Source organism: Vanellus vanellus, assembly GCF_965231255.1.
Source record: "Vanellus vanellus genome assembly, chromosome: 2".
NCBI classification, from domain to species: domain Eukaryota; kingdom Metazoa; phylum Chordata; class Aves; order Charadriiformes; family Charadriidae; genus Vanellus; species Vanellus vanellus.
In genome coordinates this window covers 10760586-10787912 of record NC_138906.1, presented here as the reverse complement: position 1 = coordinate 10787912, position 27327 = coordinate 10760586, and the positions used below count along the sequence as shown (strand labels likewise).

At 38.9% G+C, this 27327-nt stretch overlaps 2 protein-coding genes across 5 annotated transcripts in view; both read right to left on the bottom strand.

Annotated features, from left to right (window-relative positions):
• The window catches only part of DNAJB6 (DnaJ heat shock protein family (Hsp40) member B6), a 63827-nt gene extending 48818 nt beyond the window's left edge, over nt 1–15009 (bottom strand). For 3 of the 4 annotated variants that reach the window (XM_082479340.1, XM_082479338.1, XM_082479341.1), the window contains exons 1-5: nt 14925–15009; nt 4985–5093; nt 3606–3715; nt 794–853; nt 314–424 (exon numbers count right to left, since the gene is read on the bottom strand). In XM_082479340.1, the coding sequence (XP_082335466.1) occupies nt 314–424; nt 794–853; nt 3606–3715; nt 4985–5049 (346 nt within the window). In that variant the 5' untranslated portion in view covers nt 5050–5093; nt 14925–15009. Of the gene's footprint in view, nt 1–313; nt 425–793; nt 854–3605; nt 3716–4984; nt 5094–6691; nt 6749–7166; nt 7273–14924 lie in introns of those variants that run through there. The other variant, XM_082479339.1, reaches the window with a different exon arrangement.
• Nucleotides 15010–25136: 10127 nt separating this feature from the next.
• Nucleotides 25137–27327, bottom strand: part of UBE3C (ubiquitin protein ligase E3C) — a 77838-nt gene continuing 75647 nt past the window's right edge. The window contains 1 exon segment of the mRNA XM_082499334.1: nt 25137–26810. Coding sequence (XP_082355460.1) covers nt 26640–26810 — 171 coding nt within the window. The 3' untranslated portion in view covers nt 25137–26639.

Below are 27327 nucleotides of genomic sequence, written 5' to 3'. Positions count from 1 at the left end.
CCAGTGTATACTTTTTCCGTTGAATGTTAGTTCCGTCCAACCTACAGACACAGCAGCCATGATTTTAAGGGTTTTTTTAAACCAGGCCTTGCAACAAAACACAAATTGGCAAGCCATACCTGTTCTGTACTACCAAATCAACCAAGAACAGGTAGGAAACAAACATTTTAAAAATAATACAAAAAATACCCACTATTTACCTCCAATTTTCAGAGCTATTTCTAATAAAGCTGCATTAGCTATATTTGTTTTGTAAGAGTAAAGCTTTAGCCACATTTTAGATACACATAACTAAAAACAGTGTATTACTTACCAAAGAAGTCAAATGAAAAGGGGTCCCTTCCACCAAAAAACTCCCTAAAGACATCTTCTGGGTTACGGAATGTAAATCCAAATTCAAATGGATTATCATGATGATTTCCACCTACAAAGAGAAGTTAAATTTCAATTACCCTCACACATTCTTACTAACAATTAAGTTCGAGCCTGTATGGTATTTGAATCATTTAAAAATAAACACATTTCTAAAATTTCTCTTTCCCTTTCAGGTATCACTCAAGTTAAATACACACAATGCTTTTTATAATTAATTCTCTTTTCTCTGTTTCCAGATATCAGTAATACCTTTTATAACAACTAGAAAAATTGTAAAAACAATTTAATTTCAATTTTCAGAAGATAACATTTTAGGCCTTAGTTTAGACATTTCCAGATGCCTGCCTTAAAAAGAAAGCTGCAGAAAATGGCTTTCCACCAGAATAGAGAAAGCAAAGAATGCTAGTTGTCAACATACCTCCGCCTCCATTTATTAAGCCTTCTTTTCCGTATCTGTCATAGATGTCACGTTTTTTAGCTACAAGGAGAAGTTGTACATCATATCAGTAAACAGGCACTTTGAATTTGGAAAAAACCAAAAGGACTTAACTGGTAGTCTCAGCTATACATCTTCTCAAAGCTAGTTTATTTAAGAAAGCTCTGGCATGTAACTGCTGAACATTTTTGTTGAGAATTGCCAAAGCAGTTTAGGTTCAGATAAAACAGGTACTAAACTTTAGACTTATTACCATTAGTTGTAAAAGCTCAGGTCCTGTCGCATCAGAAAAAAAATCTGGTATAAGGACAAGCTCCACAAGGAAGTTTGCTTTTAAAAGGAATACCGCAGTCATCATCTTTACATAGGTACCACAGAAAGCTTTAGGTTGTAAGGGACCTCTGTAATTCAGCCTTCTCCTCCAAACAAGTCTAATCTCAAAGTTGGTCAAAACTTGCCTGGATAAAGTCCTGATCTCATCAATCGCCAAGAAAAGAAGATTCCACAGTCTCCCTTGAAAACAGTCCCAGTGCTCAAGCATTCTCATTGTAAGCATTTTCTTCCTTCTATCCAACTGGAATTTCCCTTGTTGCAAACCTTGACCATTACCTCTTTTCCTTTTATTGCACCAGACCAAGCCCATTGTGACAGAGTTATGAGAAAGGAAGGACAGCGTTTGCATGAGTGACAGCATAACCCCTCAAATTAATTACAATCACTTCTAGTTTAATAAAGGGGAATGAAGTTATGTTAAAAAAATGCCACTGAAGGATCTAACTAAAACTGCTTGCTCTATTATTTCAGAAGACACAGAATGGCTCGCTCTTAATTTCAATGCAGACCAGCCTTCCAGTATCCACGAGAAAGGAGAGAAAAATTAACTCTACATTACTACATAAGATCAGACTGTACTGTTAGTACCAGAAGGGAACCTGAAGAGCTTAAAGAGGCAGACAGTCAGCTTATTTTGCTTGCACTGCTGTGGAAGCATCAGCCAAAAACCAGTCAGGGCATCTGATTTTAGACTCTTAATATTAACATGCTATTCCCACTGGAATCTCTTCAGTGAGAGATGTTTCTGAAATTTAAATAGCATCACTGAAAGAACATGAAGTTATCTCAAACAGCTGCTGAAAAGCAAAGTACTTCTGACTAACAGGAATTGAAATTTTATATACTGGTCATCATCTACAAACAATGGAAACTTGCAATAAATTCACACACACACATCCCCGGCAAAGCTTAGTACATTACATGTACTGCCTTTCTAGAGAGCAATTTTTAAAGAAAGGTTAGCCCACCCACCAATGAAAAATGACTAAAGCAGGAAGGCAGACAAATTGTCAGAAGGAACAGGAAACAGAGAGGAAGACCTGAAGGCTCACAAAGCCCAAAGTTCACCTTGGAAAATATACCATTCTTGAAACCACAAGGGAAGCGTGTTCTATGATCACCCAATTTCAACACTCTGCTTATGTAATCCCTTACAACCCCTTTGTCTTCTGACAAAAATCTCACTTCATTCAAGCCTGTAATGGTGTTAGAAAATATCAATAAGTCTGCAGAACAGTTGATTGCCTCTCAACCACAGGGCTCAGGGTTCAGATATCCCTGCACAAATGATTGTTAAGACACCAATAACTTAGGATTTGGTCTAGATCCAAAACCAGGAAGCATTTTTAGAAGATGTTCTAAAATTCTAGCAGTGTACTATTTCTGAAGAACTTAAGAAACTTACAGATCTGTGTAACAACCAGACCAGTACCCTATTTTTATCTTGCTTTAAAAATTTGCTTAAGAAGGTTAAACTACTCTAGAAGACAAGTAGACAATGAACTGCCCATAAATTAAGTTCTGCTTCTCCCATGTCAATTAAGTATCAAAACCAACAAAAGAAAGACTGCAGCTTGATAAACCAGACCAAATTCTGAAAGGTAATCTAAATGCTGCTAGTGCTTTAAATATAGCTTTCCCATGCTCACTGGTCTCAGGTGAAACCAAGGACACTTCAGAAATAGCACACAGACAGCTGCAGTCAATTACAGGGGAAAATAATCAAAGTGGCTTAAATCACTTTGTTATGATTCAGACTGCTTTTGCCAGAACGATAATAAAAGCTAATGATACTTTTCAAGGGAAACAATACAGGGGAAATATAAGCTGAATTCCTGCACCACATGGGTCAGGCTAAGCAACTGTTTCAGAACAATTCAAAATATAAACACTCTCCTCAGTATCACAGTTGACTGAATTTACAGAATTCACCCAAACGCAATCCAAATTTTCAACAAGGCTTACAACATGCTTGGGTTTTGTCAAGACTAGTTTACTGTTACAAGAACTAGAAGCAGCAAGCCCAGCAGTAGATACTTCTGAGTTTGTCTAGCCTGATTTTTATTGGATAAACACAGTAATTCCCCTACACTGATAGTAACATTGATAAGATGTTAACATCTTATCTTATCATATCTGTAACAAGATAAAATGAATCCTGGTATTCACAGAATCTCTTCAGAAATTTCTGAAGAGGGCCTGGCAAGCAGGATTTCAGTTTTTAGAAGGAAACTGGTTTGGTTACTCATCTAGAGAGATCCTCAATTTTTTGTTTCAAAATTTCTGCTTATTCTGTCTTATCTGCAGGCTTCTTCCTCTCTCCTTTCTTTTGAAGAGGAAGTAGTTGAGTTGGATGGTAAACCAAAGTTAAAATATCCCTTTAAAGTATCACACATCAGCATTTTCAGTCTGATACCCAGTCTAGAGACCTGCAGTTCAAGAGCCCTTTTAAAATACCTACCATCTGACAAAACTTCATAGGCCTCAGCTACTTGTTTAAATTGCCGTTCTGCCTCTTCTTTATTGTCTGGATTTTTATCAGGGTGCCATTTTAATGCCAATTTACGGTACCTAAACGAAAGAAAAATAAAGGACATTTTACTCTGAAATGAAGGAATATGCGAAATATGTAAACACAAAATATTTCGAACATGTTGTCAGGAACTGAAGTATTTAGAAATTCCCCAGTGCTTTGTATCTTGCATCTAGACCAGTACCACCAGATTCTGCGGGTACACAAAGAATCATCTGCTCAGATTTGCTTTTAAAAAAAAAAAAAAGAAAAGCTCCAAGAGTAACCTGATACCAAACTGCAGCAGCAACCTAACATCAGTGGCTTCTTTGACTACGACACCTGCGCACAAGTCCTACCCTCAAATGAAGTATTTTAGGCAAAGTGTTCATAACTACTTAGAGAGGCCAGGCTAAGCTTGCAGTTAGGTTGATTTGGAGTCTTTTACATAGAGTCAGACAAGATCACAGTTCAAACATTTGAGTTAACAAAGTAGTATGCGCAGGAATTTGCAAAAGAACAAGGGAGGAAAAAAACATAAATCAAATTTCCACACACTAGTGCAAGTTGATTAATTAAGCTCAGGCACCTAGGAGGAGGCAAGAGAGAAACACGGTATTTCCAGACCACTTAAAACTGCAATTAACTGTCAAACAGTTTTGGTATACTAGAAAGGTGTCCTACAGAAATGTTTCCTCCCAATTGTTTGTTGAAAAGCAAATGGTATCTTTTGAAAATGTTACATACACCCAACTTAAAACAGTACATAAACAGTAAATCTAAACAAAGAACTGTATTTAATTCCTTTGAACACTTTAAAGTGTTGTGGTTTTTTTAGTAGTAACAGATGTTCAGTCCATCAAAATCTAAGCACAGAAACCAGGCCTCATGTTAAGAAAGAGCTAGTATCCAAAAAAGCAATGTGCCAAATACTTGTTAAGAAATTTGAAAAAACACCTCTGCAAATGGAGGGGAAGACTAGTTACTGTAATTCAGCCACAGAAGGGGACTGTCACTGCCTGGACCATATCAAGTCTGGAGGCACACTTGCATGGAAACATATTTAATACTGATCAAAAACCAGTGACTGCTGGCACTTTCACTTTAGCAGTACCCAGGATTCTTTTCCCAATTTCATAAAAATAAGCAAATGCTTTTTCCTCAGAACACTGAATATTTCTTTGTTAGCAAAGGTATCACCTCAGATGACTACTACTCATCCTAATATTGACAACAAAGTGAGAATCCAGAAACCATGTGATCATATTTGTTCCTTAAAATACATAAATTATCTTGTATATATATATACACACACCAGTGATACTTACGCTTTTTTAATATCTTCTGCTGAGGCATGCTTTTGCACTCCCAGAACTTCATAGTAATCCACCATGTTTCAGTAGATGTCTTGTTAACAACAGCTGAGTCGTTCAATTCCTGTAACAACAAGAACTTGTAAATGAAGCTTGTCTGTAATGCTACTTTATAAAAGTCAGGTAGGAGCCTAGTATCTTCCAGTACCAAACCTGATTTAAGAGAGCTGCTTGTTTTTAGAAATGCAAATGTTCCAAACACCAAAAAACAAAAGTGTTTTATTTTTAGGTTGACAGATCAAACAATTACTTTGATTCTGATTTTTGTTTATGTTCTTTAATCCCACTGAAACACAGTGCACAGAGACACAGGTAAACAGCGGGTTCCTGAAACAAATTAGACTGCCAAGCTAGATTTAATCAATATACTAAGAAAACTACGTACAGTATGTCACCATTTTGATATATATATTAGTAACTCAATGCAAAAGAAATCATGTATCACGTTTACTTTATGTCATGTCTTAAGCATATATGAGCATAAACAAACAGCCACATCTTTCACATCTACTGTTCAGAATATTACTTCCACTGAGATGGTCCCTTCAAAAGAGCAATGTATGTCCAGGTCTTCAAAATCTAAAATTCCACCTGCAGTTTCCAATAAGCCTTTCTTGTACTCAAACCCTGACAGAAAATTCACATATTGCCAAAGCTAAGGAATTCCATTTACTTCCTTTATGTTTACCAACATAAAGTACATAGCCAGGCAAGACTGCTCAAACTGCAAGGTTAACCAACCAACTCAAATACAGAAGCACCTTGTGTTTCTTAGTACAAGACAAAGTTTTCACAAGTGTCTTAAGAAACCTGTAAGTTAGAATAAAAAGCACTTGCCCTACTCCATTTAAATACTGACAGTTTCTTCTCCATAGTAGAGAAGAGTTCAAAGGAACAGTTATACTAACCATTACTTCAACTAAACAACCACTAAGATTAAAGAATCTTTCTAACAATTTCAAGAACATTTCATCCCTTCATGCAAAGGCTTCTCCTCCCCACCACTGTAACAAGTCTCCATTCCAGCAAAACTTCCAATCACCTTTCCATCCTACCGCTGCTGCTGGTTCGTTTCAAGTTTTATGAACAAGGCAACACTGATCTTTTCAACAAGTTACCAACTCATTGCAGAAAAAGTCACCCAAATATACTTAGAACGTAACAATACAGCAATGTATGTCACATTTTCTTATCCTGTGCATCAAGAACAAAAATTCATTAAAATCCCTTCCCCCCTCCAAGTCTTTTAGTGTTTTTCATTTCAGCCCAGGCAAAGCCTCATTTTCATGTTCTTTCACATAAATGCTGAAAGAATGAAGCATGATATAGCCCAGTGAAATACTCTGAAATTAATTTATTGTACAAGTATACATGTATCTTCCAACATCCTGGGATACAAACATTAAAGAGAGACTTCCTTTTAAAATAAATAGGTACATCTTCAAAATACATTGCTGTTGTAGGTTAAAGTTTAATTACCTTTAATTAGGGATGTGGTTACACACACATTTCTTCAAATGGCAAAACCAGTTTAAGAGATACCCTGCCATGCTACCTCCCCCCTCCAAACTACTTACGGAAACAAATGTATTTGAGGAGCTACGCGTTTTTAAAACATGGTTTTAGCAACCTAGTTAACCACACAGTCCCACAAACACTTACAAAATTAAAGTGTAGCAGGTAAACAGACCTCTAATCAATCTTGCCCTTTGAAGAAACCTGCACACCGAAAAAAATAGTAAAGGTATAGTTAATACGGTGACCAATACCAGGGGAAGTTGGGAAACAAGCATTAAAGTGACCATTAAGAATGCCAATACTAATATAGTAATGGCAGGGTACAATATGTAAATATATAGATTACCAAAAATATCCCAGAATATTTGCTATCAACTAGCCTCACTAGTTTTGCTGTGAGGCATATGGTTAGCATGGGTTAATTATGTTATCAAATCCTGTAGCCAATCCTTATGAGTAATAGCATATACGGAACATACAGTTTACAGACAGAAATTGGGAGGGGGAATCTAGTATGAGTTAAGCCTAAGGACGGAGGTCAAAGCCCCTCCTAACAAGAGATACTAGCCCAAAACCAGCGAGCTAACAGCAAGAAGCCACAACACTTAAGAGCACATACCATACTGCTAAGTGTTTTTTCCATGTTCTCCTTTTTTCCTTAAATTCAAGACTTGCATTAGCACTCCTCTCAATTTAGGCAGTTATCTTAGAGGTAAAATTCAAAACTCAAGCTTCTCGCTGGAATAAGCAGGTAGGAAAAGCAACTTAGATGTAAAAAAGGAAATCACATTTTTTCCTAGAGAATTTTATACTCACTGGTAGTCATATTGATTTTGACACATATTTCTTTAAACACTTCAGCTGTTTGTTTAAAAACAATCCTGCAGTGTTATAAGTTCAGACTCAATAATACTAATATATCCTAAATAACAGAAGCCTGAAGTTGGGACCAAAGATGAGCACTTAGGCAACATGACAAGCACTTACCAGATTACTCTGACCCTAAAAAGTTACTCCTCCAAAAACAGAGGAATCATTTGTTTCAAAAAAATGTCTGGGGGTTGCATATTCTATTCTTCTGTAAGTGTATTATTGTTCAGCTTCTACTTGCCACTAATATAAAGTCTGGAATTAAGACAAGCCAGCCGCTCTCTAAAGAAAAGAAACTGTTTATATTCTCCTTCCCTTAATAAAACATTCATGTGACAGGAAGAGTTCATCTCCAATTAATCATTATTTCTATCTGCTAGTTACCATAAAGCATAAACTGCACTGCTACAATTTTAGGTATCATAGGAACTTTCTTGTGTGCAAAACAGTTTTAGCAATATTTATGTGAAGAAAATTCATCTCCAGCTTTTTATTTTTTGCCCATCTTAAGCAAAACATCCAAAACCATGAAACAGCATGAGCCAATATTTAGCCTCTTAAAAATACTTGGATTTTTGCTCAACATCCAGTAAGGAGAAAAAAAAACAAACCAAAAAAAAAAAAAAACCCTACCACTTATAAACTAGAAAAGACCTCCGTGCCCAATCTTTCCAGGAAAAAAATATTTAAAATATTCACTCGAGAAAACAACCACCATCAACTTATAACAAAACAGAAAACAGCTGATAAAACTACTGATTTTATTTTTTTAAAGGCTAGTAGGAATCTGCATGGTCAAAACACCTAGATAATTCAAAGAAGCAAACCATATACCTTCCTGCAAAATGAAAAGCAAAAACACTCAACTGTCCTAACCAAAATGACATGACAAAAATCTTATTCCAACCCCAAATCTGTCAAACAATTTATCTCTAAATTCACCAGCAAGACTCATTAACTAGGCATTCATACAGGTTTTTTTCCAAAGCCACACGGAAGCCAGCCCACATTAGCTAATTTCCCACCTCCAACCACAGAAAATCTTCACAGTCTCAGAAGAAAAAAACAAGCAAAAAAACCCTCCAGATGAAAGAGCAAACACAGCCTTCATGTTTGCTTGCAAAAATCTAGTTATTTGTATTCATAACTGCTCTGTTGACAGGATGCTATCAGCTACTAACTCCTTCTTTGGAGCCTGAGCGAATCAACTATCCAAACGTTCATGTGAACTAAAAGTTTCCATAGCTTATAGATTTCTCAGTCATCACAGGAGAAGTCAGCTTTGTTTTGGCTTATCAAGCAGAAACCCTGAACACTTGTACTGACACAAGACAACTGACAGGAGTGCGTGACCAGGCTTGGGACCTCCCTCTTACTGCACAGCCCAAAGTCAGGTCAGTTTAGAGCGCTCTTGAAACCCAGCTCATAAACTCTCTCTACAGCAAAGTCCTCAGCTACATAAAAGGCATGAGAAGAATTACACAAGACAGATATGCAGAGAGCTATAAACTTTTATGAGATCAGATGACAAAGAGAAGAAAAAAGTAATCAGATGCACAACTTGCAGGGATGAAGAAGCAGCACCCCTAACAATACAGAAGGGAGGAAGGTATCCAAACAAGAAATTCTTAGATCAGTCAGGATGGAATTCAGACAACAAGGGGCATGCGACCTTTGCAGTCAGCCTAGTCAGAAAAAGTTATCTATTTCTGGCCATGAAGCAACAGGGCAGCACAGAGTGTCCTGAAACACGCTAGAATAGCTCAAGCTTAGTGACTAGTGCAGTCACCTGGGTAGAGGGAGATGGGAGTTCCAAATTCCTGATTCATGCAATTCACAGAAGCAGCCAGTCATCAACATCCTAAGCAAGTTGCACAGCCATCCAATTCCTAGTACCTGCCCACTTTCTAAGAACACATCTAAAGGACTGCATCTTGCTGGCAACACAGCAAGAACACCAGGACAGCTTTTCTGAATGCCAGTTCAGCTTGAGCTTGTGTTGAACCTACTCAACAGCAACCAAGCAATTTAGAGATGTCTCTGGTATGTTAACAGATGATGCACACACTCGAGGATGCTTGGGAACTGCAACCTATGACCAAAAAAAATATTATTTTTCACATTCCAAGAGTTGTATTAGAAAGCAGTACGTCAGCTGGACCTGATGAAATTTTACACTCCTTCAAAGTATGAACAAGATTACAGTAGCATTGATACTGTTGTGGATCCACCGCCATACAACGAATGCCAAGCAACACACACTTTTAAAAGTTTTCTAGTATTTCTTAGTCTGATTTTTATATAGCTAAGACACCTGTGCTAAGCTTTGTATTATTTACAGTACCATAAATTCAGAGACATATACAAATATTTTCAGTCTTAAAGTAACAAACTTTAGATGTTCAGTCACTTCATTTGCTCACAAGCTATGGATTTCAAATGTAACCCATGAATAGTAATTACTTGCCTATATCTCTCCAAGTTACCCATGTAGTCTTTTGTTGGTATTACAAGGGTAAATAAAGATCAACCATAAAGCACTAGGTATATTTGCCAAAGCTTCCAAGACACGTTTGTACCAGTGGGTCAAGGAGGCCACTGCCTTTAACACAGATACTGGTTATAGAAAGTGCCTTCTGGTGTCATCCTACGCCCTAAACAAAAAAAGACAAATCTCACACCACAACTCTTCAGAACAGAACACCACAAGGGAACAATCAAGTGCATTTTACCTAGTACAACTCAGCAACACAGAAAGCTATACAAGTCCCAAAACCTTGGTCAAATCCCAAATAAAATGAAGATATCTTTGTTGGTTCTAGCAACAATATCTGGGATGAGCCATACATAACTGAGCTGAGACCACGAGCAGTCTCTTGGCTGTACTAGTGCTATACAAGTGCTAACATAAAAACACCCACATTATAAACCAGAAGAATCTTTGTAAGAGCAAGTTTAAGAATGCTAAGGAACCAAAAGAAAGTTACCTTAATTCTGATGAGTACAACAATACAGAGCAAGAAAACCTGTATGAAGTTTGTGGTTAATTAATCTGACAAATACATTTAAATAATGCACGGACATTAGATTTTTCTTCCCACTGATATATGCATGCTGTGGTACAGACTAAAATGTATTAAAAAAGCTCTGTATTTTTAACTTCTAATCTACCTAAGTTTAGAAAAGCTGTCACAATTTAACTTCACAGATTCCTGAAATGTATCGTTTAATGGAAAAACGTAAATTTACCATATAATTAAAGTTCATAAAGTATACTTAAATAGCAATGCTTATACTCATTACATTAATACTACCACAGCATCCCCATGAGATGAATCTAATAAAATGAACATTCCAAAAAGCTTAGTTTAATCTCCTGTTTACACCAAACATCCTGTTTCTATGTTAGAAAACAGAGTGCATTCACATAACAGTCACTATTATATGAGAGGATGCAGCTCATACAGGGTAAATGGTAGCCAGGCTGACTGCTTTACCTTGCAGTTCAAGTTCCATCAAAAAATAAAACAAACAAACAAACAAAAAAACCCAACAAACTAACAACAACAACAAAACACAAACAAAACCCACAACCAAAAAAGAGCCACCTGTACAGGGGTCACTCACTTCCTGAAAGCAAGAAGTTACAAAGAACCCTGTCCATTCGTCTCCTCTCCCAGGAGAGCAAGACACAACTGTGGCAAGAACCAGAGGACTTTCTTGTCTATATTACTGTCTGGCACATGGAAAGCCTGAAGAGGGCAAGTAAAAAAAAAGATTAAAAAAAAAAAAAAAAAAAACAATTAACCTACCAAAAATGGAAACAGAAGAAATAGGAAATCTTCACCTGTGAAAGATATGTAAACTAGTTAACAAGAACTGGAAAAGGAAGTAGGTCATTGAATAGGGTTCCCTCACACCCTTGGCTGATACTCTACTGCTCATCTTTCTGATCTACGAGCACGCCTTAAATCAAGGGGTACTTATTCACAATCTCTCCTTAAAGCAAAGGGGCATTTTTCCAAAACACAACTACTCAGGTGTCCAAATTTGGAATTGTGTCATACAAATATCTGGAACACTGGTACCCTCCTAAAACTAACCATAAAAGGCTATTTTACACAAAGTAAAAATATTCCTAACTCGTTTAAAAAAAAAAAAGTATAATCTGTATTTGATTAAGTGATTAAAAACAGTGAAAGCCTCAACTGGGAAAGATCAGGTCCAGAAAGTTTCAGCCAAATAGTAACATGCAACCAGATGATCCTCCAGGGAAAAGAAAATTAAAGTTTAAAGTTTCTACACACTTCCCCTGAAGTAGTTTTTGGAGTCATGATAATTTTACTTAAGCCAACCAGCAAAAAAAAAAAAAATTACACTAAAGCAAACGTCAATTTCTTTTTCAGAACAATGATGACAGGCTGACATAGATTCAGACTACATTTTAAGACAGAAAATAATTTCTTCTTACCAAAAGAATTAAAAAACTTTTAACAAAAACTAGCTGCAATGTAGCTACGAGTGGCTTCAGATTTATGATATGAGCTGTAAGACCCTCATTAAGTGCTGTGTCCTCACTAGTATCCATGGGATTTCAGTACTTATTCAGAACAAATAGAAAGCATAGGTGAAACCCACAACTAGTAACTGTAGGACTGAAATTCGTATGCATTAATTATTTCTTCCCTAGCAGCTAAATAATGAAAGCATTATTCTGCTTCTGTTTAAGTCTAAACTTGAGAAAAATCTAACATTCAAAAGTCATATTTCATTTAAAAGCGAAGAAAATATAATTTATACCTACTAATATCATCAACACAGTTTTAATTTAAATCTACCTTGAAATAAACAATCATCATATATAAGATCCAACAAGTTTTGACAAAGCTAAGTAATTTCTCACTAATCCTTCCATTCCTGGAATAAATCAAGACAAAGGAAAAGCTGTTGACAGAAAATGTTTTCAGGACACAGCTGACAAGGTTCTTTATAAATGCTATTAGAGAAATGGAGCACTTCCTACTTAAGGACCAAAATACTAGAATATTAAACCTCACACAACTAAGTTGAAAATTAAGGCAATACATTCCCTTCAAAACGTCACTATTTACATGGTAAGAAACAGTCTGCTCAAGTCTGGAAGTCCAGTGTATTGACATGATCAAGACACTATCTTCTATAGCCAGCAGCGCCAGAGCTGAACACGGCTAACACGGGTGGCTGCACTCGGTCTGTTGAACTTGGTGTGACATTTCAGTCAATTCCAGGCTAGAACTTCAATGCCTCTGGACTCACAATAAAACAGTCATCACCCTCATCCCGCACAACCTCAGCTCAGAGACCTAACTGTGCCAATGTGTTAAGGACAGATATAAAGATGTAGGAGTCCTGAAAGTTTTACAGTTAAAAAAGACCTACGGGTATTTCTTTCCTCAGAACAGCCCAAATGCTATAGGGAACTCTTATATCCTTGCTATTGAGATGATGTTTAAGTGTAAGAAGTTTTCCCTCTCCATGTACATTCCAAAATTTCTACTGTGGGAAAGAAAGAATGTGGAAGGTAGCAACAAATGTATATAGCTATTAAAAAACTAAATAGCAAAACATATTATCACTCCAACTAAAAATCCCATGTTACACAAGAGTGAAGCCTTGCTTGCTTTCCCTCAAAGTCCAGCCACGATAAATTGGCAAACTGCATCAATCTAAGAAAGACAGAAGAAAATACCAGACAGAAAAGCTGTTTTGGTAAGAATGCACTATACTCAGAAAGCACAAATGCTAAAAAGACCTCCCTGTTGGAGAACAAGGGGAACTTTGCAGTTTACAGAGAGAGAAATTATTAACAATACAGTTTAAACAGTATTGCCAGTAGAAATGGTAATTTAAATTTATTCTCCAGTGTCTGAGATTATTTAAGAAAATTTAATCCCAAATTAACTTCCATTTCAAATGGTCTCTTCTCCACTGGAAAGGCAGCATGAGAGCCAAGAGGGGGAAACAAAGACTAGAATTGTGTGCTAGTTAGCATTTTGGTTGTTTAAAATGAAAAAAAAAAAAAAAAAAAAAACCACACAAAAAAGTAATCGGAGACAAGATCTGTAAATACATTTACTCACTGGTCCAAACAAATCTTCTTTGACAACATAATCCAGCAAACTAAATGGTACTTCAACCACCAAGCTCCTGATCATCAGCTGAACATAAAATCCCTCCTAACTAGAGTACAAGATCTCCAAAGAGTAAACAAAAAATTAAGGTCAGCAGTAACTGCAACCTCAGAGGACTGGAGAGGCAAAGCCTAGTTTCATTTCAGCTGTTCCCTCTGTGTCAACACGTTGTTCTTATCACTTTTTGACACTTTACATCCTAAAAACTCAGGGCTTGATCACTGATTGACTATGCAACATCACAAGGTTGACCATTCGCACACTAGCATTGTTATAAATTTAGCTTCTACAATGCTACTGTGTCCAAATGAAACCAAACAAGCAGTTTATTATTATCAGAATTAAAAAAAAAAAAAATTGCTTGGTATTTTGAATAACCTTTTCTAATGCCTTCATTAGAATGGCTCAAGCCTCTAGCACAGGTTTTCAGCAGCCACGACAGCTCTAACAGTAAAACTGTAACACAGCATGAAGTGTTGGTACAAACAGGAACACTGATCATAAATAACTTTACTTCCCAACTTGCCGGCTGCTCTGAAGTCCAGCAAATACTGACGACAAACTCGGTTTCTTACCTGCCAGTGACAGTCTTCAACTCAGCTTGGAACGTGGCAACAGCGAGTTCTAAACACCTGACCCCTACCACCTTCACCCACAACACACCTTACTACTAACCCTACTCCGAGTTAATAAACACAGAGCAGAATTTAACTAACCTACTTCTATCGGGGGAAAAAAGCACGTTTAGTTTACAAGCATGCCAAAAAAGTATGCTGCAAAGCCAAAGACTTTAAGTAAAGGGTCTGTTCAAAACAAAAGTGAACTGAGGCTCTCCCCCACCATTTTGGAACTGAAACCTCCGCAATCAAAAATAAAAATACAGGTGTTTTTTTTTCCCCTAGGTCCTCTCCGCTTGCAGAAAACCGGAGAGAAAGCCGACCGGGGACCGTACGGCGCGGCGATCCCAAGCTGTACCTCCTCCGCTCCGAAAGACGGGATAAGAAGCCCAATACAGCCACCGCGCCCGGGGGCTGCTCCCTCCCCGCCGGAGACCCCCGCCACCCGCTCCGCTCCCCGCGCAAACCTCGCTCCGGCCGCCCCACGCCTCCCCGAAGGGAAGGCGACCCCGAGGCTGGCAGCGCTCCGGACTGCCTACGAGGAACGCTCCAGCGCCGGTCCCCCAGCGCGCAGCATGGCGGCGGCGCCGGCTCAGGCCCCGTTACCAGCAACACTGTTGCTACGAACCGAGGCCTGGCCCAGAAACCGGCGCCCCGTTCCCCTCACACGGCCGAAGGAGGCCAAGCCGGTCCCGGGGCGGCCTCGCCCCCCGCACTCACCCGCCCCGGTGCCTCCGCAGCGCAGCCGCCACGCTCCCCGCCAGCAGCCCCGGCACGACGGCAACGGCGGCAGCTCACCTCAGCCGCAAACAGGAAGCTTCGTCAGCGCGCCGCGTCACTTCCGCCCGGCTGCTTCCGGAAGTTTCTCGAACGGCGTGCCGCTGCCCGCCCGCAAGCAGAGCCCGCCCTCTGCCGGCGGCCCGCGGCCCTGCAGCGGGGGCGGGGCTCCGGGCCCGGCGGGCCTCCGGGCGCCTTCCCTGTCAGGCCGCGGGGAGAGCCACCTTCAGCGGCCGGCGGTGCCGCAGGGCAGGGCAGGGGACTTACCCGGCGCCGGTGCCTGTCACAGCACCGTCGTTGCTCCTGCCCCGGGGTTTCTGAGCCCCCAGAGGGAGGCGGTTGGGTGTAAAACCCCTCCGCGTTTCTCTGAGGGGAGGTGTGGGGGGGAAAGGAGTGATGTCAAGGTGTGCTGGTAAAAGAAGAAAAATCATCCGAATTTAAAAAAAACACTCTTTGAATAGGTGAGTTTGGCTGCTAGAAGTGAGAAGACAGAATTCCCCTTCCTCCTCCCCCCCCCCCCCCCCCAGCATCTTATTAGAGGCTCAAAAATTGTAACCCTCACGCATAATTAAGGCCAGAGTCATCGTTTTCCAGCTGGCACCTGTACAGATTCCTGGTGCTGTTCAAATATATTTAAGCATCCTTCGGGTTATATTTGAGTATGTGGTTTTCCGAGTGTCATGGCTGAGAGCAAAGCCTAAGCAGCCAAGTTATTATTCTATTTTAAAAATTTGGACTTTATCCATGATTTAAATTGCTGTAAAATTACATTTCTTGCCCTTTATTTAAGAAGCTGGAGGAAGCATTGATTTATAGATCACCAAGGTGAAATTAGAGAGTTTCCACACCTAAAACGTGCCCTCCCCAAATAAAGTCAATTGAAAGGCTACTCATTAATTTGCAGGTGTTTAATGTGGGAGTGGGATCAGTTCAAAAGGGAAAAAGCAAGCTTGGAATAAGACAGAGGAAAACCTAATACAAATCAGCAAGGCAAGTAGTAGGACAACCCTAAGAAAAGTATAGGCTTGGTGCTTTGAGGGAAATACAAGCTTCAAAAGAAACACTGTTCCATGAGATGTGGTGCTAAATTGTGGTCATGGAAACAAGTCTTTAAAATTAGATCAAAGAGACACCTAGCACTATTATTAGTTTCTCATCAGCAAGCAGCTGTGAAGTCCATGTTGTGGATCCACTTGGGGAAAAAAGAAAAAAAAAAAAAGACTAGTAGGTTAGACTGGCTCTTTCTGAAAGTTACAGCTGCAAACCTTGGAGGATTCCCACCCTAGCAAATGCAAAGGCAAGCAGCGGGTCAGTGCTGTGTAGCTTGGGAGATCATAGAAAATTTTTATTTAATGCTTCAAACATTTCTTGATGTGAAGCATTTTTCCCTCAACCCTTCATAACTTATGACAGGTGAGAATAGTGTGAAATGTCTTCAGTCGTTTAAAAATCTCACCTCAGTAAACACACTGGAAGTAGCACAAGGCAGTTACTTTGCTTTAATTGTTTACAGAAAGATTTTGTATTAAAACGCCTGATGGACACTGACCATAAAATCTTCTATTTATCCCCACAGGTGGAACAACAGTGGCAAAAAAAAAAAAAAAAAAGCATAATTCTGTATGGAATTACAGGGTTCTATTTATATCTCACGGTCTTAGGAGCAGAGAGAAGTAACTCCAGAGGCTCCAGACTGAGGTTGCCTCTAACGCAGTGTCCATCAGACTGCTCAGCTCCTCCCAAAGAAGAAATCTCTATTTCCTGCCTGTGGTTCAAGCTGCCTCTGTTGGTCAACGACCAAGCACTCCATTGGAAGTCATCTTGACAAGGTTTAACCCTACACATGTTTTCATGCAGGGAAGTGGGTTACATGTGAACTGTTGTTTTGGGAGCACAAGAATAAGAGGACAAAAACCTGCACAGTGACAGCTTTTTATTGCTTTTCCTCAGTTTCTTGTAGAATTTAACAGAGAGATAGAAAAACATAAATTCAAGACTGGTTTTGAAAACATAGACATTCATGGTCTCCTTTTCCTGACTTCTGTTTGTTTTCTGACCAGCAGAACGTGGCGCACTGGTAAGTGGTGAGGGCAATGCTGCTTTCGTGCTGCTCTGCCCAGTGTGCTCGTTGCCTCAGCCCAGTCTGGCAGCACACCCGCCTCTTACCCCTTCAGGTCTTCAGTGGGTCAGCTCAGCCTCTAAGATTTGTCAGGCTAATGTCATCTAATCTATGTGCGTCCAGGCAAGGTCTCTGCTTCTCCCAGATCACCCAAAGCTCAAAATAGATATTGTGGCTGTGATTACTTTGCTTTTAAGAGGAGCACTCTGATAAACAATGTTTGTAACGCTCATCACGTACTGCTGAACCACCTTTTTACCCCCCTTTCTCTCCTTCAAGTTACCTAGGTCAAGTACCACAGGACAGGACTGACCGGTTCCCCAGGAATCCATTAAAATTCTTCTGACCCATAGTTCAATTTGATCTGTATGTTCAGTCACACTCATTTCAGTGAGGATTTCTCAGAATTGTTTTTAAACTTTGGCGTTAATCATATTTCGATGTCTTATAATAGTTTGAAAGTTCTTCAATGATAACTGCCCATGCCAGTTTTTTTCCACGCAACAGAAGGATCTTGCAGCCTCTGTGTAAAAAGTTAACACTGATAAACAAAGGGAGGAACAACCACATAATGTAAAGAGCCAAAACCACCTTCCTCCTCATCAGAGGTCACGCCACGGGAAGGATTTTAGAGGCAGGACTCGTAGAAAGAGGTAACATGTTTAATTAGATCTACTTATAAGACTAATAAAACAGAAAAGCTTTTTGATTCAGAAAACCTTCAAAGGTATTTGCAAAAGTATAAAGTAAAAGCATTCAATGTTTTTATGGCTAGCTGCTTGCAGCAAAAGTCTGGAATATTGTGTTAAATAGCATTAAATCTGATGTTGCTGGCAGAGGATCAACGTTGCAATACAAGAAGCTGATAAAGTCTGGTGGGTCTGTCGAAGCTGCTATCAAAGATCCAGGCAGAGCTGGGCTGGTCTCCAAGTGCTGAGTCATGAGTCAGAGTATTATCAAAGGATCGTCATAGTTCAAGAATTGTCAACCCTCACCTGGGAACATGAGGGAAAGGTCTGGTTTCACTTCAAGCGACTTCAGCTGTCTAAAAGTTAAGCATCTAGTTTAAGGCCTCCAACTATGAAGAGAGAGAGAAGGAAGGGGCATCTCCAGGACATGATTTATTCCTCCCGCTTTGGAGATGTATTTTAGTAAAGAAAGAACTGCCCTCTGGAACTCGGTCTCTGGGTCGCCTCTCTTTCATCGGAAGTGCCTCGACAGCCCCCTTACAGATGGCTGAAGTTAAGTGAGATGAATTCAGACCTAACGGGTAGCTATAACCTAATGATGGAAATAATGTGGCAGCATTCCAGGAGGTATTAGCAATTCACATAGTTCCCAGATTCTTTTTTTAATCATTTTTTATGACTTATGGAGGTCAATTATGAAAAGCCCATCAGAACACAAGAAATGCTTGAAAATGCTGCATTAGAGAGATATTAATACTAGTCCCTGTGATGCGGTAATGGCTGTAGCCTTCCTGGCCTGCCGCTTAGTGCATCCAGTTTTTCTATTTACAGATTTACAGATTCTATTTTTGGTATTAGCAAAGAATATGAGCATATGTATCAAAGACTGTTCTCACATCATTTAATTATAGTACTACTGGCAAAGTAATTCTGGAAAGTGCCACTTAATTAAATATAAGCATTAACTTTTTGCTGATAGCTTATCAGAAACAATTAGAATTGAAATATGAGCAATACACCTAATGTTTAAAACTCTAAGTAGAAGCATTAAAAGCACAAAATAACCAGTTTTCATTAGCATTCTCTAGAGTTCTTCTGCCGAGCACAACCTCATTGGTACAAAGCTTCTCGGGTAATCAAGAGGCTGCAAGTTTATCTGGACTCCTCTTTGTCACTGAAAGCTTGAGCAGAGTGGACGCTTCTGAAAGTGGTTGAAAACATTTGAGGATGGTTGGGGGTTTTGGCAATTCCTCATGAAGTAGCAGATGTATTCTACTGATCATGTGGGGTGTGCAGGCAACAGCCTAACATCTGTTGCGGGCCGTCAGATCTCTCTACGGCAAGTGCTTATTCTTTGCGAGGACAGATTGATCACCATTTATGTTCATTAACTCGATCGGGGATATGCTTTCTTATCCATATGCCAATGCCAAATATTAGTTAATTCTATGTCACTTTTTCATCAATAGCCAGGTAGATCTAATAGATAATTAGACCTAAAATGTCTCTGCAGAACTCTCAGCTCTGCTGCTGTTTGCCTGAAAGCGCAGAGGGGAAAAAGAAAAACAGTAAGCAGAGCTGTCCTGAAAAGAATTATTCTTAATTCAAGATAAAAAGGCTAGAAGGAACTAATTTCTTCAGAAGGTGTGTTTGACAACATGCAGCAAAACAACATAGCAACTGAGGAGAGATGCTTTTCCTAGATCTAACATTTGGGTAAGCAGCAGTAGCACGATGATCTGAAATAACACCATCTGGTGAATGCGCGTTTCCTTCTTCAGCAACCAAGAGCTCTGTCTAACTATAAACAGAGAATAAAACAGAAATAATGCAAAACTACTTTTCAGTCAAAGGTTACTCAGAATGAACTGCTCTGGCGGCGGGGTTGGACTACATGAGCTCCAGAGGTCCCTTCCAACCCTGACCATTCTGTGATTTTGTGATTCTGTAACTAACAGCTGCTCTGGGAACGCAGAAAAGAATGATCTTAAATGTAGTAGGACGTTTGAGCAAGCTGTTCCTATAAATCCATTAACAAACACTGCAAAGAGAGTCTATGTCTTCTGCAGAGCTGTGCACAGGTTAACTCAGTCCCAGACTGGAGAGCAGCTATTCTGGCAATAAAACGCAGCAATGATTTAACCATCACACAAGAAAAGCTCATCCCTTGACAGTGTGCGATCAAGCCTGTGGGACATCAGTGTTTGTTTATATGTACGAGCAGTCCCATTGCGCCAGTAAGAATTCCCACATTTCTCCTGTTTGACCGTCTGCTGTGCTTTGCTGGATTGCAGCCAGCACTGGGCTACCCAGCCTTGGTAGAAGACAGGCAAATTACAGGAGTTTGTCCAACAAACTGCACCTTCAGAAGAAGTGAACACACATTGAGGTGATTTAACATTTAGCATTAGTCCTATGGGTTTTATATTGATGCTTAGGGTAGTATCTACAGAAAGTGGAGAAAATCATCGAGACCTCAGTTTTTACTGTGTCTTACTTTGTAGCTGATAACAGATTTGCAAAATCCTTGAAAAGACAAAGCAGCACTGGAAGTTGAAAAAGCAAAGCCACAAAATTGTAAATCCAATCTTTACTGGTTACGTGCCGTTCTTTAACAATTACGGACATCTACAGGAATCTGACAAGGAAGGGAAGTAGTGTGGTATACTCAGTCCCCAGTCACATAACATTCCACAAAAGGTATTTTGAAGATGCCACTGCATTCACTGAACAAGCAGGTCAGAGAGAAATTAATGTTGTAGGAGTTTACATCTGAGAGGGGTCCAAGGTAGCATGACAGTACAAGTCAATATCCAAGAGAAAAAAGAACTTCATTTTGAAGTCTGCAAATCCGTAAGTCAACTTGCTTTGTCAGAGTAACTTCAAAATGCACTTTTACCAAATTAAAATTAGACACCCTTCTAAGTGCTAGGGGCTTTGTGCCGTCTAGATTTTTCTCTACATACCTGGACATCTTGTTTCCCATATTTTCCCTATTCATTTACTGTAATAATAATAAAAAACTTCCTACGTTATACAGGGTGCTTACAAGGGACATTAAACTTAATTGTAGACAGCAGTTTCTAGTTACAATCTGCACAGGAAACAAGATCACACTTGATACATATTATAAGTAGCTAAACCAGAAAAATCTGTAGAAACAGCTGTTGGTGCTGTGAATTGTTTACTTGGATCTTACCCAGCCACCTATAGAGGGACAAAGCCCTCTCTACACAGAATGGAGCTGAATGTCTTCTATTTTTCCTTAGGGAAATTCTCTATTTTTATTCTTTATTCCAAAGACATGACAACATTATTCTTGGAATTAATTTCTATATATCTCAAAATTCACAGCTTTTTCAAGACATACAGCCCTTGTGAATGAATCACTGACAGTGAGACAGAGTAAAGCTGAGCTGAGAGCTTTGTTTTCAAAAAAGTACTCCTTTGAGACAGCAAAAAATGAAAGTCAAACATCTTCTACAGCAAACAGTCCAGTAAAGAACAAAGTCACGAAACTGAGAATATGGCTCAAGACTTCAGTATTCGTCTAATTCTGTCCAGAGTTCCGCACTCAGAGAGGAGTCAACGCATGCCGCAGTACAGGCTGGAGGTCAGTTGGCTGAAAGCAGCTTAGCGGAAAATGACTTGGAGTTTCTGGTAGGCAAGGTGCAGGTGAGCCAGCAAGGTGCCCTGGCAGCAAAGGCGGCCAACAGCACCCTGGGATCCGTGAGGAAGAGCACTGCCAGCAGGCTGAGGGAGGCAACTCTTCTTTGCACAGCACTGGTGAGGCACATCTGGAGTGCTGGTTCCAGTTCTGGGCTCTCCAGTCCAAGAGAGAGATGGGCATGCTGGAGAGTCCTGTGCACGGTCACAGATGTGTTTAAGGGTTTGAAGCATCTGGCATGTGAGGAGAAGCTGAGAGATCTGGGATTGTTCAGCCCAGAGAGGGCTCAGACTCCTCTTAGTACTGCCCAGTGACAGGACAAGAGGCAATGGGCACAAACTGGAATACGAAAAATTGTGTTTAAGCGTGATTAATAGTGTTTTATTGTAAAGGTGACCGAACACTGGAACGGGTTGCCCAGAGAGGGCGTGGAGCCTCCATCCTCAGAGGCATTCAGAACTCCACAGGGCAAGGTCCCGAGCAGCTCGCTCTAGGTGACCCTGATTTGAGGATTAGGTGATCTCCAGACATTCCTGCTGCCCTCAACCATTCTGTGTTCTTTGAAATGGATTACAACGGTGTAACTTAATCATCGCTTTTTGCCTTGTGTTGTCTCTCTACGCACATCAGAAATTTTATGAGCTTTCCAGACTAGGAGATACAGACTGAAAAGCAGGCAAGGTCGCTGAGCGTGTGTGTTCTATTCGTGCTGTGAATTACGAAGTGCCCTACAAGAGGAGTTTTCTTTCATTTTCTATTTACCACATTTTTACTGGCAGATAAGCTGAAACATATGTATTTATAAGTATTCCAAAATAAACATGCAAATACTAACTTTATAAATGCTATTGTGGAACTAGTGTTATTTCACAATGAAAATAATTGAAAAGCAAAGGGAAGCAGATAATTGCATTTATCAAAGGAGATAAAAAATAAATCGCACCTTCAGAGTGGCCCACATATGTGCTAAAATTCCAGAAGCCCAACGGGATGTTTTTGTATGTGTTTGCTGACAGAGCAGCATTCTTCACCATGAATTACAGCTTCTCGTATTTTTAATCCAAGGAGAGAGTTTTGTTCTTTCCAAAAGCACTGAAGTTTTTCAAAGCACATCAGCAATCTCAGCTACGTTGCTTGCAAGACACAGTGAAACAAAGCTAAACCTTTGAGCTGCACTTTGACTGACAGAGTGGGAACTTCAGAGCTCGAAAACAGTTACAAATCATCCAGAAGCAGTGGTAACTTCAAGACCAACGGACAGTTAATATTAGCTTCCCTTTTAGAAGGGAATCAGTACCACCAATCTTTAGCAAGAGAATGCCAAATTTACTGAAAAAAAAAAAAAAAAAAAAGAAAGAAAAGAGTGTTTCCGCAAAGTTTCAAGAAAACTCAAATTATTTTATTCACAAAAGCAGAAGTCAATAAAAATATAGATATCCTGATCAGTTTTACAGACGACGTTCATTTCTTCTCTCCTTCACTGACAGGCAAAGCATCATGAAAAAAAATAGTAACAAGCATTTACATCACAAACCATTATTAACACAGATTCATGTATATGAGCAAATGTTTTAAAGTTTTTGCATATAATTATAAATACAAATAAAATTACAGCTCCAACAAAACATTCCAAGAAAAACAGTGCTCTTGTTTTTTCCTTTTTGTTTCTGTGCTGTACTGTGTTTCAGTGGTCAAGAGTATGTGCTGTCTCACTGGCATTTAACAAATAGTTTTTGGTTTAAACTGAAATTTAGCATGAGCTCACTGCACTCCTCAGAGTGGGGTTTTTTGTTTTTGTTTTTGTTTGTTTTTTTTTTTTTTTTTTTAATTCCAACCCCCCTTATAGATCAAATTAAGATGTTTGTGCTAGATTACTCAAGTGATGCCAAAAAAAAGGTCCACATTGCTACTAATAGCACCAGGAAGCTCTTTTTTCTTTTTAAATAATGGAGCACCCCTCACAAAAGTAACTGAAGATATCCTTGTTGTTCAAATCAAACTTCTGTCAGCTCATTGTTTACACATGAAACTTGGAGCCAAATCTTTCCTCTTTTGTAGACATAAAATCTCCCTAGAAATCACAAGTGAGTTTTGTGAAATTTATACAAGTCTGGCTTTCAGGACCATGATGGAAGACAACAGGAGATTAAGAAACAAGGCCAGTCAGTTCCGTTTCGGTTTGTTTTGTTGTGTTTTGTTGCTTGTTTTTTTTTTTTTGTGCTTGTTTTTTTTTTTTTTTTTAATTCAGGTAGTAGGACTAAACAGAGACACGGAATAATTGTCATGGAGATAACCAGATAAAGTGCCAATTTTATTTTTTTCTTCTGCTTTTATGCCTTTTAACTTTGGAGAGATGAAGAATTTGTGACCTCTTCCATCATAAAGATAAACCTTGACAAAAATGTTTTTAAAACACATTACAAAATTATAAAACAAAATTATTCAAAAACAAAAACCAAACAGAAAATCCTGTCATTTTTCAAAAAGCAGGTACTGAACTAGGAGGACAAAACACTGAAGTACAGAAATTAACTTTAAGGAAGGGTTGTCTTGCACAGAAAACAACTCCAAACCCATAATTATTACCGCCATAATTCTGATGATCAAAATCTACAATAATATTTCAGGTTACCTGCATGCAGAGTGCTTCCTGCCTCTGCCTACCTAAACTCTGGGAGCATCACAACTGGGAGAGAGTTCGCTCTGCTTTTAAAAAAACAGAGAATCCATTTTCGTATATAAACAATCCGTGCTACCTAAGAGCTACGAGAGATCATTTAGACCACTTGGCTCCTCAGGACATGACTAACTATACCTATATTATTTGTCATACCTTTATCTCCTGTTTCTTAAAATATCCAGCAATAGACCGTTGAAAAGTAGGGACTCGTGCTTCATTCTGTCTCTACGAAGACAGTTGACAGAATTAGAAGCACTCTTTGCCAAATGAAAGCCCTACCCTCTTCTTATTGCAGGCTGGATACTGAAGGTGGCAGGAGCTGTTGCAGCACAGATTTTCAACTGACTCCGTGCAGAATGAGATCTAGGCTACAGTCCCACCGACTCCAATATGTCAGAATTTCACACTTAATGTACAGAATATACAAAACAAGATCACCGAGTACTATATACTGAGGAAATAGAGAGTTAGAGCATTTTCAGCAAACTCTTCTGAAGTTTTCTGCAACGGTGCGATTCTTGCAATTACATGACTACGCCTATCCGCAACTCACACCGCCCCCAGCCTACCCGCTCTCTTCAACTTGGGATCATGGCAACGAGCAGGAACAGTGGGCACTGTCTCCTTTTACAAAAAGCAGAAAGCATACTTTACCAGTCATGATTACTTGGCATGACTCCAACATGAGCTTCAAAATACAAATATTTAATAGGAAATTTAAATTTAATTTTACAAAATACAGCTGCAACACTACCCAACGTAATTGAAAAATAATTTCAAAATATTTAAAGCATTAGGTTCTACAATAAATAATGCTGTCTAAAAGAAGTGTTCAGGTTTTGCAATTAGGAGGAGGAGGCAGTTCCACTATTACCGATCTCTTTTTCAACTTCTTTACAAGTTCCATAATTTATGTAGAAAAATATACAAGAAAAGAATTTTGGGATAAAGAATAGGTTTGGTATGTAACATTTAACATAAATAAAAAGCCTACAGCAAAACCAAAAAGAAAACCAATCATTTTATTTCTGTACATCATGACTACAAATAGTATTTTAACACTTCATTTATTACCCAAATTAAGAAATTATACATTTTTATACGGTTACTAGTAAACATCTCAAAATTACTCAGGTTCCCCACCTTTAAAAGGATATTGCTGGTTACTGCTTATTAAATATGAAATCCAACAGAGTTTCCAGTAACAGCAAAATAGTTTTTTGCATAAGAGATGAATACAAATTTGATTGTAAATTTTGATGATTTAAGATATAAAACTAAAGTTCAGAGGGATGCACTTATGAATCTTAAGTTTGAACTATAGTTCCTTTTTTAAATTGGACTGCATACGAATACCCAACAATGTGCCTATTGCTAGAGGATCAGTTCCTTCCATATGAAAGCCATTTTTTCCCCCAGATATCAAATTATATTAAGCAGCATATTCCCACCTACTTTTAGCAGAAATACTGCAGACAGATGGATATAAAAGCTGTTTAATCACAAAAAAATAATGAATTTGACTAGTGTCTATGGCACAGATATGGTATTTAAGATGAAAAGAAGTGACAGGGAAAAGGAATGTGAACACCACAGGCTTCAAATATAAAAGATAAAGCCTGATAACTTTGGTTCAAATAATTTTAATAGTTGTTACATGTATATTTTTCCAAAGTGATGACTTTTGTATGTACTGTTTATGCAATAGGAGTCTTGATACATTTAAAAAAAAAAAAAATCTGTACAGGCACAAAAAACAGAACAGAGGAAACATGGATAGTCACATCCATTTACGACAGCGTTCAAGTGATAACGACAGCCAAAGTCTGAACTTAAAATAATGCAAATCCAATTTCTCCAAGGTATTTCAGAAAGCACAAATGGATTATTATAAACGTTTTATCTCAGTGCCTACCATCTTGAGGGATGGTAGTATAAAACAAAATCAGTTCTGCAAAACTATGATTTGTAAACAATTCTACAATGTAAGTAAAGATGTTAGATTATCGGTAACGAGCATTTTCATCCTCTCAGTTCTGGGTTATCTGCAAACATCTGCTTCACTTCCATCCAAAAGATTAATTACAGGATGTTAGCCCTGTCTCATCCCAATGTGCTGCATGGTACACAACTTTATTGCCAGTTTGTGAAATTATTTATGTTTGAACAGCACAAAGCCAAAGCTTCATCTTTGGTTAATTTCACTGAGATGTCACTGTTCTTTAAACGTCCTCTTTCTTCACATAAACACAGAAAACAGCCACACTGCACACAGCATTCATTGTTTTGAATCATAAAGCAGTGTCAATGTAATATTAATTAATGAAAGCTAACTAAGAAATCATGTTTTAAAATGAAACCTATTTGAGGACATTTGATAAGACACAAGAGCTGCAGAAATCTGGACAGAATTCCCTTAAAACTGCTTGGGTATGGGTGCTGCTTATATAGTAGGCACTGGTTAGTTCCTCTGCAGATCATCCAAATAAAGTATCAGTTCGACTCAGCTTAGTTCAAATCCAGCAGCACATTCAATGGCATAAAGAAGCTTGCTTCGCATAAGATTTTCGTCATAAAACTCGGGAAGCTTCAGCAAGTTCATGCAGGTACTGGCAGTAGGTAGCCTGTCTAAATCAGATCCTCCATTGTGAATGCAAAACGCAGGATATAACTCCTGGAAAATGCAACAGGAAAACATGTATCAAAAAAGACATACAAGCTACCTGTATGTTACCTACCCTGTAACAGCTGGCACAGATTTCTAGAAATAAAGCATTAGATTAAAATTTGTCACAATGACATATTCAAATGTCATTTTCTTACATTCCTGGTGGCCCCAAAAAGCACTCCTGAATTGTGCAGTGCCTCCCTCAACCTTGTCCCCACCAAGATCCATTAATTTGCAAAACAGAAAGCAATTTATTTGGTTCTGAGGAAAAAAATAATAATGTGTTATTGTTCATACACTCTGTTCTGCAAATTTACGATGCTACAGAAACAGTGAAACACAAAATGGAAAAAGTAGTACAGTAGCATGCAAGGATTTTTTGTTGCATTTGGGAGAAACAACTGGGATTCACAACTTCACTCTCTTGCCAAACCCTCCCAAATGCCCATGGATGCTGTTTATTCTGGAGGAACGGGGAAAGGATGGGTTCCTGCTACAGTGAAGTTTTCTGACAGTGAAATAC